Source organism: Grammomys surdaster, unplaced genomic scaffold, assembly GCF_004785775.1.
Source record: "Grammomys surdaster isolate TR1022 unplaced genomic scaffold, NIH_TR_1.0 225, whole genome shotgun sequence".
In the NCBI taxonomy this organism is placed as follows: Eukaryota; Metazoa; Chordata; class Mammalia; order Rodentia; family Muridae; genus Grammomys; species Grammomys surdaster.
Genome location: NW_021604670.1, coordinates 35,527 through 50,639, shown reverse-complemented (window position 1 = coordinate 50,639; position 15,113 = coordinate 35,527). Strand labels below are relative to the sequence as shown.

The following is a 15,113-nucleotide window of genomic DNA, read 5'->3' as shown; positions in this document are numbered from 1 at the left end:
TTCCCAGGCAAGCATTTCTATTATAGTAAAGTAGCCGGGCTCCCCCTTAACATATCCTTGTTTTTCTGATATGAGGTCAATAAACATCAAACACAATCAACCAGAATTTTGAGAAGGGACCCAGATATTGCTGACTTGGTTTTAGTCAATATTAGTGACTCATGATTTCGTAATTTATTTGAGTTATTTCATGAAGTTATTTTGAATTAATTTTTCTTTAAAAAGCAATTTAAATTCTTCATAGCCTACATAAATGAGTACTCTAATTTATTTATTTTTTTGATTCTTCAGTTTTTGGGGCAGCAGATTTCTGAAGAACTTATCCCTGATTTAAATCAAATAACTGAGTGTTCGGATCCTGTGGAGCTTGGGAGATTGCTTCAGCTAATTCTCGGTTGTGCAGTCAACTGTGAAAAGAAGCAAGGTAATAAGTGAGTTCTAGTCACTTGAGGTTTGTACTTTCTAGAAATAATCTACATTGCTAGTTCTCAGTGCTGGCATTTACAGGAGTATGTTAACTTCCTGCTACTGTGTGGCTGAAAGCACCCTGCTGTATAAACTATATCTAAGTTCTAGACCTCCCTATCATTAACAATGAATGCTGCAGCTCTTGATGGTCCTGTATTCTGGTGCTCAGTAGATACATTAAACATATTTAGTTGAAATAAGTTAGTATCTGGTGTTTGGGAATAAAATATTCAGTTACTAAATTATAATAGAAACTTTTCCTCAAATTATATGCTGATCTGTTTAGAAAAACAGCTGTCCACTGTTTTCTTTTGAGAAATGGACAGTGGTATTAACGGAATCTGTGCACTACACTAGTATACATAAGCGTGATATACATAAGTATACATAAGCGTGCTTCTAAGCACGACATATCATAAAAATAAACTGGGTAGACTTGAGTCTCCTTCCTAATGGTAGATGGCATCCGCTTGGGTGGGAAGAGCTTTGACCTTGCATCTGTGTGCTTTATACAAATCTTGACCTTATTTATGAAAATTGGTTTGATTATTAATAATGTACTTCTTAAAGGGGAAGATTATTTTTGTGTAGGTTTCATCAGACTTGAAGCATTTCATCATCTAAGTCATTAACGGAAACCATTGTGTCTTTGGTACATTCTTCAGCTAATTCTCTTTCTCATTCATAGCATTTAGGGGCAATATGCATACAGTACCCATTTAGATTCTTAGCATCACAAAAGAAAGGAAGATTTAAAGGACTTAATAGGGGTCTCTAAAACAATCAGTAAAACTCAAAAGTATTAGGTAAATTTGAGGGTTCAGGGCAATGGTTGTTGGGAAGATTGTACAGATGAAGTGGACTTATATCTGCAGATATCTGAGACATTCTTTGGTTAAGGTCCTCATTTCCTGTCTGAGTAAATCACCCATATGTAGTGTGTATGTTTGTGGAAATCTTGTGAGAATTCTTTGATGCCAATCAGATGTTGCAGAAGGCTGACTATGTACCTTTGAAAGCCGTCCTAGAATACAAATGGTGTAATAACAGAAGTTTCTAGGTCTAAAATTGGGTAGTTACTATTTAATAGTTTTAATATTACTTGCAGTATTATATATTTTTTTCTTTTACCAAAAAACTAAAGGGTTTCTTTTTTGACTAAAAATTTAAATTACTAAGGTAAATATTTTCATCTTGCTGTTAATATGCATATATTAATTAGTATATATGCATGAAAAATAATTTATAGGTATTTAATTTTTACACTTTAATTATTGAGTTAAGAAATTGTATAGAACAGATTTTTATTACATATTTAATATTTTAAAATTATAGAACATATTAAAAACATAATGACCCTGGAAGAATCTGTTCAACATGTGGTCATGACTGCAATTCAGGAGGTAAGTGATACCATGTTCACGTGAGTATAAAGACTCAGAACCAAATTATGTAAAACTTCTTGTAAAGTTTTGAGCAATTAAAAGTAAGTTTCTTCAAGTCCAGTTTAGAACCCCTAATTCTAAAAGCCAGTTGATATTTAATATTTCAAAGTCCTTTTATTTTATTTTGGAGCTCAGCACTGAACCCAGGGTCTAGTGATTGCACATTCTATCATGGAACTTAATTCCTAGACTGGGAAAGTCCTTTTCAGTATCTTCCACTAATAAGAACAGAGTCATCTACTATATTGCATGTGGAACTTTCCATTTCTTCTCATCTTCCTGCCAGTTAGGACAGTGTTCCTGACATGCTTATATATCTGGATCAGGAAGAACTTTAGATTTGTGAAAACTTAGATTTTGGAGACAAATAACCTGAAATTAAGACTATGATTATATCAGACATAAGAGAAGGGATATCAAATTCTTGAGGTGCACTATTGACTCTTAATACCAGTTAGAAAACTTGGATGAAAAATGATAATATATGATATTTGATTTTGAATCATATTTATGAGGAGCATGATGGTACACCCTGTAGTTCTAACATTACAGGAAGATCACAAGCTTGAACCCAGCTTAGTCTACCTCATGAGAATCTTGACTAGGAAAAGAAAAAGAGAAAAGAAATGAAACAATCCTTCATTTGAAAGTGATTTGTGTTAATAGTAAAATGTTCCCAAAAGCTTGCATTGTAATTTAGTCCTAATCTTATCACTAATGTGCTTGAAGATTCTTATTTGGTTCTACTTCTAATAAAATTTTTACTTGATTAATTTTCTAAGGATCATTAAACTAAGGTAAGAGATAGCTAATTATAAATCAATTTTTTCATGTAAATAGGTTTTCTAAACATTGCACTATTGTATTTAACTTTGCTATTTTCATTTTCCTAGTTGATGAGTAAAGAAATAGTAATCTCTCCTGCAAGTGACATGGTGGGAGAATTAGAGCAGCAGGTAAGACTTCATTGCATGAGGAGATAGTTGACAATGTTGACATGATTCCTCTACCAGTTACTTTACAAGACTTAATTGTGTATGATATTATTTTCTGTGGAACTGAATCTGATTTGCAAGATCACACTTGGAGATTAGTATGTATTTCATAATGAATATAAGTAGCGATAGTTTTTTTTTTACTGTTTCCTATTATAATACTCAAGAGACAGTGTGTCAAAATATTCTACCTGACCCTTAATGTGGCCCATTCTATGTGCTTATTACCATTAAGCAATAGATAATTTTTAAAAATCTGTAAAAGTTTTATTATGGTTTCAATATTCACACATGCACACACACGCGCACGCGCGTGCGCGCCCGCACACACACACACAATTTCTATTCTTTTGTCTGAAATTGAAAAAAGAGCTCAAAACTCAAGATCCTATGAAAGCTCTTTTTACTAGGGAAAACGACTCTTCTCCCTGTGTTTAAACTAATCTAGTGGTCCAGAGAAAGGATAAAAGGAGAGGCCAAATACATTTTTAGGTATATTTTTTTTATAGATATCTAGCTTCTTCTCCCCAATGAGTAATATTAGGTATCTTTTCCTACCATTTATTTATTTACTTTGCAACTGGATTGCTTAGCCCCCCTTCTACTGGCCGCCCCTAACATATTCCCTCCCTCAAACTTCCTCTCTTTCTCCTCTGAGAGGGTGGAGGCTCACCCTGGGTATCTTCTCACCCTGGCACATCAAATCTCTATAGGGCTAGGCACATCCTTTCCCACTGAGGCCAGACAGGGCAGCCCAGTTAGGGGAATGGGTACCACAGACAGGCAACAGGTTTAGTGACAGCCCCTGCTCCAGTTATTGGGTGACTTACATCATGATTGAGCTGCACATCTGCCACATATGTGTGGGATTCTAGGTTCAGCCTGTGTATGCTCTTTGGTTGGTGGTTCAGTCTCTGAGAGCCCTCAAGGGTGCAGGTTAGTTGGTCTTCCTGTGGAGTTCCTATTCCCACTGGGGCCCTCAGTTCTTCCCTCAAGTATACTATACTACTCCCCAAGTTCTATCCAATATTTGGCTGTAGGTCTCTGCATCTGTTTCAGTTAGCTGCTGGGTGGAGCCCCTTAGAGGGCACTTATGTTAGGCTCCTGTCTGCAAGCATAGCAAGAGTATCATTAATAGTGTCAGGGGTTGGTGCTTGCCGATGACATGGGTCTCAAGTTGGACCAGTTATTGATTGGCCAATCCCTTAGTCTCTGCTCCCTCTTGGTCCCTACATTTCTTGTAAACAAAACAAATTTTGGGTTGAAAGTTTTGTGGGCAAATTGGTGTCTTTATCTCTCCACTGGGAGTTCAGGAGGTGGCTATTTCAGGTCCCAAATCTCCACTGCTAGGATTCTCAGCTAAAGTCACCCTCACAGACTGGGAGCCTTTCCATCCCAGGTCTCTGGCATGTTCTACAGATATCTCTGCCACCTCCAGCCACTGATTGCCATTTATTCTTCTGGGCCTCTGGACCTCTTTCCACACCTGATCCTGAGCCCCCTAGTCTTCTAAAGAGTATTTCAATTTTTTTGATAGAAATTTTATTTAAATATAAGCATACTGTTTTTAAAATATATTTTCTGTAATGACATTAAAAATACAATCTTAATAACCTTTAAAATATGTCCTCAAAATTTTCATAAAACTCTACTTGTGAGACCTTATCTTTAACTATTAAATGTCACACCAAGGCAATACATGAAGGCTTATTAATTAAAAGGTGAATTTTAAACATGATTTCTAATATCATTATACATGTGTTAACAGAAGAATTTATTATTCTGATTTGCTAAACGTGGTCTCTTGAGAATTATGTTTTTGGTTTCAGCTTAAAAGGGCTTTAGAAGAGCTTCAAGAGGCCATAGCAGAAAAGGAAGAGCTGAAGCAGAGGTGCCAGGAACTGGATATGCAGGTATGGACAGAGAAACCTGAGTGGAGAAGAGTTCTCTGTAAATAATTAAAACTACCAACATGCTCTGAAGGTTGGTTTTCACTTCATGGAAGAGATATCAAAATGATTCCTTAACATTTAAACAGAAGTCTTATAAATATTTATCTCTGTTTTGAAAATCGTTAGCTTGATTATTCTTTGAGAAAACCAGTATATTAATTGGAGAATTTCATGATGAGGATTCAGTTTTATATGTTGTAAAATTGGAATTTTAATTATTTATGCTAAAATAAGTTTTGAATATTAAATGTAATAATTTGAAGTTGTATTAAGTAATGCATGACCTGTTAATAGAGTGTATTTTCTCTCTGGTTCATTTCTCTCTCTCTCTCTCTCTCTCTCTCTCTCTCTCTGTGTGTGTGTGTGTGTGTGTGTATTTGTGTAGTGTCTTGCTTATCTGTTATGTAATTCCTGTATTAAGCAAATGTGGTATGATCAAATGTTGGGGCCGACTGAGTAAGGACATAGTTGTTCAGGTATGGCAAAACTGGTCTGCAGCTATATCCATGTGTTCTAGAAATGGAACTTGGATGTATTTAGTATCGATAGGAATAAAGTAGTAACATTATAAGTTTTCCTTTCTCAAGTGAGAAAGTATGTCTCCTCTTACGTGTATAAAAGATTATTCAACTCACAGACCACATGAAGCTCAAGAAGAAGGAAGAACAAATGTGGGTACTTTGGTTCTTCTTAGAAGGAGCAACAAAATACTCATGGGAGCAAGTATGGAGACAAAGTGTGGAGCAAAGACTGGAGGAGAGGCTGTCTGGAGATTGCCTTACCTGGGGATCCATCTCATGTGCAATCAATAAACGCAGGCACTGTTGTGGATACCAGTAAGTGCATGCTGACTAGAGCCTGATATACCATGATTATCAGTAAACCAGGATAAGTGAGCATAGTGGTGTGTCAGATTCATACATCTGTCTGTCTTTCTGTCTTTCTGTGTATGTTTATATATGTAGGTGTGTATTATACACTGCTGAGTATTAAAACCAGGTTCCTCTAAGTGCATTCTATGTTACTCAGGTTCTATGCCACTGAGGTACTGTTCATATTCCTAGAAGTTTTTAATATCTACAATGAGGCTTTATTTATTCATTTATTGACTAATAGTAAAAAAGCAGCAATATTTCTGAATCAAGGTGATTATGATAATAATATGGATGAAGATGTTAATACTGCAAAAAAGTGCCTGAAATGGCCTAAGTGAAGGGTGAAAGCCACATGTTTTGTACTATGACACAAACTCATGCCAGTTAATAAAGTCAGAGAAACATAACTCTGGAGGAAACATTTGGAAAGCCATCCAGCAGTGTGCCTCCTTATCTCAGGGAGGACCCACTCCCTGCTCTCACAGATGCTTCTGGTGTTTCTTCTTAAGAACAAATTCAAATAATCAGAAAAGAGCATATGATAACTTTGTTTTTTTTTTTCATTTTTAAATTGGATTTTTTATTGGATATTTTATTTATTTACATTTCAGATGTTATCCCCTTTTTCCATTCCCCCCCAGAAACCCCTTATCCCGTCCCCCTCCTGTTACTTCTCTGAGGGTGTGCATCCGCCCATTGACCCAATCCCTCCTCCCCACCCTTGAATTACCCCACATTGGAGCATCCAGCCTTCACAGAACCAAGGACCTCCTCTCCCACCAATGCCTGACAAGGCCATCCTCCCTTACATATACAGCTAAAGCCATGGGTTCCTCCATGTGTGTTTCCAGGCTGGCGGTTTAGACCCTGGGAGCTCTGGTTGATTCGTATTGTTGCTCTTCCAATGGGGTCAAAAGCCCATTCAGCTCCTTCAGTCTTCTCTCTCACTCCTCCATTGGGGACCGTATGATCAATTCAATGGTTAGCTTTGAGCGTCTGCCTTTGGCAGAGCCTCTCAGGAGACAGGTATATCAGGCTCATGTCAGCATGCAATTCCTGGCATTCACAATAGTGCCTTCATTTATTGACTGCACATGGGATAGATCCCCAGGAAGGAGAGTCTCAAGACAGCCTCTCCTCTAGTCTTTGCTCCACACTTTGTCTCCATACTTGCTCCCATGAGTATTTTGTTACTCCTTCTAAGAAGGATCAAAGTACCCACACTTTGGTTCTCCTTCTTCTTGAGCTTCATGTGGTCTGTGAGTTGAATCATGGGTATTGTGAGCTTTTGGGATAATATCCACCTATCAGTGAGTGCATACCATGTGTGCTCTATTGTGATTGGGTTACTTCCCTCAGGATGGTATTTTCTAGTTCCATCCATTTACCTAAGAATTTCGTGAATCCATTGTTTTTAATAGCTGAGTAGTACTCCATTGTGTAAATGTACCACATTTTCTGTATCCATTCCTCTGTTGAAGGACATCTGGGTTCTTTCCAGCTCCTGGCTATTATAAATAAGGCTGCTATGAACAAGTGGAGCATATGTCCTGGTTATATGTTGGAGCACCTTTTGGGTATACACCCAGGAGTGGTATAGCTGGGTCCTCAGGTAATGTTGTGTCCAGTTTTCTGAGGAACTGCCAGACTGATTTCCAGAACACAGCATCACTGTAATTAGCAGTTGTGGCAGATCAATGTGGCCATTGCTATTTAAGTATGGCTGTGGTTTCTCATGGTGCTACCATGCTAGCTACTCAACCTGAGCATGGGGCTAGTGGTATGTTATTATTACGCCAAGTATCTTACTATATATATGCAAATATCCCAAAATCTTAAATGCTCAGAGTAGGAGTCCTCTACCTGTATTCTTTGACCCCATAGTGTTTATATCAGAATAATTCCTGCACCCCTTACATGAATTACTTACATCACTAATCGTAGGGTCATACCCTTTTTGATGTTAGTATCACTTAGAATTTGTTACAGGTATGTAATCACTGAAGTATGTGACAAATATGGCTGAATACATTGACTCTAGAACAGAAAGTTGCTTTTAATGTTGTTCTCCTAGTGTCAAATTCTCAGCCTATCTGTAGTCCTCATTTGTGACTGTTACAAAGCAAACTGAGCACCATTTTATTTTTAAAGTAAAGTTCATGCATTAGGTAGTTCAACTGCAGGAATTAGTTCAGGAACTCCACTGAGGAAAATGATGGGGAGGCCGCCAGTGAAGGAACAGAATAGAGTCAAGGAGACTGTGAGAGACGCCTCAGTTGGTAAAGCCTGGGGGCCTGAGTTCCATCCTTAGAGCCTATGGAAAGGTAGGACGAGGGGAGTGACTCCACAAAGGTGGCCCGTAGACACCTGTACTCAGTGGGATACCCATTCATAGTATATTGGTGTGAGTGTATATATAATACACATATGTGACATATATATGTTCTTACTGTGAACCTAATAATCATATTCTGAAAATTAGCTTAGATCTCAAATTGTATCTTTACTTTAAATTTAGATTTAGAAATGTTGATTTGATTTCCCCTGTTGGATCTCAAACTCTTATAATCAGAATTTTAGTGTTAGAAGACTCCTATGAATCTTATCTGTTAGTCGAAGTGTTCATTCCTTAGTCAGAATTAGAATACAGAACTCCCACCTCTTCAGTGGTTGTTTTGTTATTGATGTTTGTCTTTCAGGTGACTGCTCTTCAGGATGAGAAGAATTCACTGGTCTCTGAGAATGAGATGATGAACGAAAAGCTTGACCAGTTGGACGGCTCTTTTGATGATCCAAATACAATGGTGGCAAAGAAGTATTTTCACGTACAGCTACAACTAGAACAGTTACAGGAAGAAAACTATAGGTAGTATTTTAGTAGAAATTGTTGAGTTTTATTAAACTAATATCTAAAGCATCATAAACTTCCAAAGCTGATGAATGAGAACTATACATGCTTAGGACATTGATTAAAGTACATCTAACAAAAATACCAAATGTTGTCAGTGCTGTCTTCCTCACAGGGTTCAATCAGGTTAAGCACGTAGGATATGGACATTAACATAAAGGCATTCAGAGATGTAAGCCAGATGTTGGCCAGAAGCAGTAACAGTTCAGAGGAGGGGTTACAAGGTCTTGGAGAGAGTGCCTCAAGAGAAGTAAATTCTAAATAAAAGAATACAGATACTAAGATAAAATGATGCTTTCCACTCTAACATTTTGCTCTTTGACATAAACATTCTAAGCTCTTATCTTTAGTAAACTTTGGTTGTTTCCAATGGGTTGACTGCTGAGACTTGTGCCAGTAGATATTCAGATTTCTAGTGAGATACAGGTTCTTTAGCCCCTTTAAGCTTCAGCATGTTTCCTAAAAACAACAAACTTTTTCATTGACAAGGTGTTCTTATGTAAATTTTCAAATTCTATTAGTTGTCTCAATTTCTTTATAATTTTCCCATCAAAATTGAGTCTAGGACGTTTTGCTAACTGGTTTGTGTTCAGTAGATACTAAGTCTGGTCTGTTGCTCTTACTCGATTGATTTTGATGCTCTGCTCTCCCAGATTTGGACAAGATGACCTTTGAATCTTTTAAGTGTCACCTTTTAGTACTTTTTTCAGACACTGCAATATATCTTAGACAAATTGTCCTTAATTTGTCATTCTGCTGAGAGTTAATATTTACCTCCATACATGTTATGCATTTTAAACAGTAATTATTATCTATGCATTTTTCTTTGTTTGCCAATTAAGATTTCTGTTAAAAGCTGATACAGAGGTAAAGTGAAAACCCAGAGCACCATTTACCTTTCAGTTGTATCAATATCAACTGCCATGAGTTACCTTTTTCCTTTAACTTTTCCTCTTCTGAATGTGGAATTTATCTTCTGAATGTGTCATACCAACTTCATATCAGTGTGAAAACAAAGGATGGAAACTATATTAAAAATTATTTGCTTTCTTCTTTTAAGGCTTGAAGCTGCAAAAGATGATTACCGTGTTCACTGTGAGGAACTTGAAAAGCAACTGATTGAATTTCAACACAGGAATGATGAGCTGACGAGTCTTGCTGAAGAGACCAGAGCCCTAAAAGACGAGATAGATGTTCTTAGGTATGGCTTGTGTGGTCATTGTGTTACTTCTAAGTTATTGTTTAAATAATTTGAGTGATTTGCAGTTTTATCAGAGCTCTTAGGATCATCCCTGTATATCAGTCAGTCTTCTGTGCCCATTAATTAGAACTGCAGTTTGAAGATACCATGTTTAGTTCTTTTCAGGACAGTTTCAGATCAGAATATATAAACCCAAATGATAGTATTTTCTTAGAATTTTGTAAGTGACACATTATCACATTTTGGGAAACTAAGCATAAGTATTAATTATAATGTTATTTTCAGGAAGGATTGTCAGTGAGATATAAAATGTATGCTTAGTGGCTGTCTATGGTATATTTTGGGGGGCACCTTGTAGGAATTGGTTCTCCTCCCCCCAAGTGGGTTCTGGTGACTAAACTCAGGCATCAGGCTGGAGGGGAGCACCTTCAGCCACTGGGCCATCTTGCTAGGACTCTGTTATTATTTTTAATGTGAGTTTTTTCAGTTTTAAATGCACATTTGGAAAGAAGTCATTATAGCTATTACTTAGTGATTTGATTTTTTTCAGTCCATTTTTACTTTAACCCAGTAAATGTAGTTTTAAAGAAAAATACTTCACTAGACAGATCTGTCAATTGAGTCAACTGTCTGAGCATATAGAACATATACATTTTGATAAACTATATACACTGTTTTTCTGGCAATTGCAGATAGCTGAGAGTTGTTTAATCATGTGTACAAATGTTGTACTAAAAGTCTAACAGTCTACCAAATTTAGAATAATTTAATATATGATAACTTTATAATAAAAATAATTCACTTGAAACTTAGGCTTATGTGTTTGTTATTGTTTAGAAGATTCATTTTAGAGCTGGAAAAAAGTGTTTTATTATTGTAGGGCTACCTCAGACAAAGCAAATAAACTGGAGTCAACAGTGGAGGTATATCGTCAGAAGCTACAAGATCTAAATGACCTCCGCAAGCAGGTGAAATCTTTACAGGAGACAAATATGATGTATATGCATAACACTGTGAGCTTGGAAGAAGAGCTGAAGAAGGCCAACGCAGCTCGTGCACAGCTAGAGACCTACAAGCGCCAGGTAAGACATGTCAGAATATAACTGATGCAATTAGAAGTTCAATATTGTGATTTTGTTTGTTTTTTTCAGAGTGATTCAGAAGTTAAGCATCGAGTATAGTGTTTTTGTCTGCTTCCAATGAATTTCTTCTTTCTACAGTTGTAGTTTAAGGGATGGTTACAGAATCTGACTGTCCTGCATCCTTCACCTTTTTACTGTCTTCTGAGCTGCTCTTCAGGTTTTCCTGTTGAACTTCCATTGTTTGTCAGTGTTTTGGGATTTGGACAAACACCTAGACAATGGTAGAGAATGTAGTTCTACCTTCAAATACTCTGTTGTGCCATTTATCAAACAACCTCGAGAAATATTAAACTAAAACCTACTTTTGAATATTATTTGATTATATTAAATAAATATTAATACTACTACTAATAGATTAAGTATATTAAATATATTAAAATAATATTGTATTGAATTTTATGTAATTCTTATTTTGATGTTCTATTTTTCTAAATACTTAGAATTAGACATTAATATTAGACATTTTATTTCCAATCAGGCTTTTTATTTATTCAATCCTGAAAGTTTGTGAGTATCATGAACTATTTTACTTCACTTTTTTTTTCCCACTCAAAGGTTCAGGACCTTCACACTAAGCTTTCCTCTGAATCCAAAAGGGCAGATACACTAGCATTTGAAATGAAGAGGCTTGAAGAAAAACATGAAACTTTACTCAAGGAAAAAGAGGTGATCATAAGTGTTTGTTGCAAAATGTGTCTTCTGTTTTCTTTTTTTAGCTTTGAATTGCCCTAATCCTAATCCTTAACCACTAACCTGACACCTAAGCATATTTTCTTCTTAATGATTTTCTAGCTCCTTGCCTTAAGTTTTTAAGCCCCTTTTAGTTGCTATATCAGTATACAGAAGTATGAGTTGTTTTTTTTTTTAATTTTTATTTTTGGCAACAATAATTAAGAGGCTCTTTTTTCTTCAAAGTATAAGTTTTGTAGTTCTGCTGGAGGATCTATTGACTATAAAGGACTGAGTTTCTTCATGGTAGTTGTACTACATTCCACCAGTCAGTTTGTCTGCTTTTTGCCAGGACTGTGGTTCTGGTTGCTGTGGCTCTGAGGTTTGCTTTAATGTCAAGTATTGTGATGCTCTCAATGTTTGCCTGGTTTAGGATTGCTGTAGCTATTCAGGATCTCTTGTGCTTTCATAGGAATTCTAGCTTTTTCCCATTCATTCTTTTGTGAAAATGTTATTATCATTACTTCTATGGAGTTTGCATTGAATATGAATAATGTTGGGTAGTTAGGCATTTTAGCAATATTCAATGATTCTTATAGAGAATACTAAAGGAGTATTAGAATTGAGAAATTCAGTAAAGGTGTAGGACAAAATTAGTAGCTGCTTTATGCACGAGTAGTGAGATTATTACAAAGAAATCATGAAAAAAAAGCCAACAGTGACAATAGCTACAAAATAAAATACTTAGTACTAAGCTTAACCAAGAAAGCATAAGATCTCTGTGATGAAAGTTCGAGGACATTGATGGTGACATAGAATGGAATGGAAAACTCCCCATTTTCACGCATCCTTTATTGAATTCCATTAGCTTTCTTCAAGAGGATAAAGTAGTAGCACAGGTCCTTTGTCTTAGTGAATGTTTTCTAACTGGTGATTTTCAGCCAGCCACTTTAAAGCAAGGACCATAAATAGGTTTATTAGCGTATATAAACATACCATGTGTTCTCCTTTACAAATCTGTTGTTCCAAGGGTGTCATTTAGCTATTTGCTGTAACAGGATACCTGGCATGTATGTAGACAGGAAAGATATATTTGAGTTTACCACTTACTATAATTTTAGTTCATAATGGCTCCTTCTTTTGGCAGGTCTGTGGTAGGATTGGACATCATGAAACAGTGACATTTTAGAGGAATAGATTTTTCACCCAATGGTGGATGGTAGATAGAGAGGGGAGTACAGGAAGGCACCAGAACAAGTGCCAAGTCCCCAGTGACATGGCCCCAGCCATCTGTTTCCTCAACTAAGCTCCAGCTTCTATTCTTCACCATCTAATATCATGGTCTTGTGAATCTACCAAGATTAATCTATTCGTTGGTGCAGGGCTCTCATAATCTAATCATCTCTAAAGTACCGCCCCTGCCAACCACTTATTTGTGTTTTGCTGATATTCTAGACATAGTTCAGTGGCATTGAATTAAAATGAACCATCATACACTGCATGTATGTGTGTGTGTGTGTGTATATATATATACACACACACACACACACACACACACACATACATACATATAACCACCACTACCACCATCAAGTACTTTATGGTCAAATCCCCTTTCTGTTAGTCTCAGCAACTGTGTATATATATTTGCTGTCTCTGCATTTCTTTGGCCTGTCTAGAGCATGCAGCGACATGAATAGGTTTTGTGATTATCTTGTTCAGAGTCATCCATATTTTAGCTCAAGCCTTGTTCTCTCTAGAAGGCAGCAGTGGGGTGTAGCATTAGTGGTTTTCAGTAGGCAAAACTTGGCTTTGGAAGAGTAAGAGTTGCTTACTATCAATAGTATTTATCTTACTTAATACTTTGCTATGCTGTGGCCAGAAACTGCTGGCTTCTGGAGATTAAAACCTGTTGTTTATCAGAGGTAGATTAAGTAAAAAAAATAATTGTTTTGGCTTTTTGTTCTTTTTTCCCTAAATCCTCTCACTGATCAGGAGTTCTGAGTTAGTTAACTCCTTGAGAGCCAGGAAAAGAATATCGTGCATGTATGCATGTGGAAAGAAAATGCTTATGCAAACAATATGCACAGAAAAACACACGTTCATACGCACACACATTCTGGTCTAGCCCAACAATGTGTCTCATCAACTCTACAAGTTTCATGTATACTTACATACACCACCTGTACAATCACACGCACACATGTGCGCATGGGCATGCACACACACACACACGTACACACCCACACACACATCCACATACATATATAATTTTATTTCGTGGATGGGGCCAAAGCTGCCATGAGCAAATTTCATTGAACAGCACCAACAAAGAAAAAAAAAAAAACCTCACTCATTCTGGATGAGAAATAAGCTCCAACTTTTATTGCTCAGAGAAAGAAAAAAACTTCTACCTTTTTATTGCTGCAAGTAAAAAAACAGCCCTAAGTAAGAAAAAACCTCATCCTCTTTATTGCTGAAAGGGAGGAAAAAAGCCTTATCTCTCTATTGGTGAAAGAAAAAGCTTTTTCCAATTTATTGGTGACTTAAAGAAGCCTTCTTGCAAGAAGAAAGCCTCTTCCTATTGTCTTACTTAGTTATTGTATTTTCTCAGGAGAATAGATTACATGGTTTTCAAGCATCTTTATATCCAAAAAAGGTTCACTGCAAGTTCAAGACATTAATTCAGGTCAATGAATTGAATAAGGAGTTTCAGCGGAAATGTTTACATGCATTTCCATTATGACTTCCATTAAGTATCAAACTAAGCGTTCATTATCTGTCACTAGCTGCACAAGTTCATTAAATGTTTCACACAATAGGTCTTATGTCATAAGTTAGTTAGCATGGGCTTGTCAAGAGGCAAATCTTCTGTCTGTGTCTCATTAGTTTTGAAATTTTGTATAGATAAAGCCAGCCAATTTTTTTTGTTCTTGTACTTAAAATAAATGGTTCATCTCAATTTAATGACCTTCAGTATCAGATAATTGTTTCCAGCTAACCTAGATTTCCTCATCGTAAATTTCTAACCTAGATTTCCTCGTTGTAAATTTGTTCTAAGCCTACTTTATTATCCTAGTGAAACGTGAAGTTTTACAGAACACAAATTGTAGCTTTCTTCTATAGAAGGCTCCAAATTACTTGTATAAATTTATGAATTCTCTAGAATCATCATTAGGAATTATGAAATCATCAATTTGTCTACATAGCATTACTGCAAGAGTATGTTTTCATTGATCTGCAGAAAATCTGCCCAATAGGGTAGGCTAATGCCTAGGGATTATTAGACTAATTTAATAATGACAGGAGCTGGGCAGTGGTGGCGCACACCTTTAATCCCAGCACTTGGGAGGCAGAGGCAGGCAGATTTCTGAGTTCGAGGCCAGCCTGGTGTACACAGTGAGTTCCAGGACAGCCAGGAGAGAGAGAGAGAGAGAGAGAGAGAGAGAGAGAGAGAG

General features: G+C 36.6%; 1 protein-coding gene across 1 annotated transcript in view; it reads left to right on the top strand.

Annotated features, from left to right (window-relative positions):
• Hook1 (hook microtubule tethering protein 1) overlaps window positions 1-15,113 on the top strand; it is a 48,824-nt gene that overhangs the window by 17,196 nt on the left and 16,515 nt on the right. The window contains exons 5-12 of the mRNA XM_028773322.1: window positions 292-424; window positions 1,804-1,871; window positions 2,807-2,869; window positions 4,738-4,821; window positions 8,435-8,601; window positions 9,704-9,844; window positions 10,725-10,926; window positions 11,542-11,652. Of these exons, the coding sequence (XP_028629155.1) occupies window positions 292-424; window positions 1,804-1,871; window positions 2,807-2,869; window positions 4,738-4,821; window positions 8,435-8,601; window positions 9,704-9,844; window positions 10,725-10,926; window positions 11,542-11,652 (969 nt within the window). The remainder of the gene's footprint in view (window positions 1-291; window positions 425-1,803; window positions 1,872-2,806; window positions 2,870-4,737; window positions 4,822-8,434; window positions 8,602-9,703; window positions 9,845-10,724; window positions 10,927-11,541; window positions 11,653-15,113) is intronic.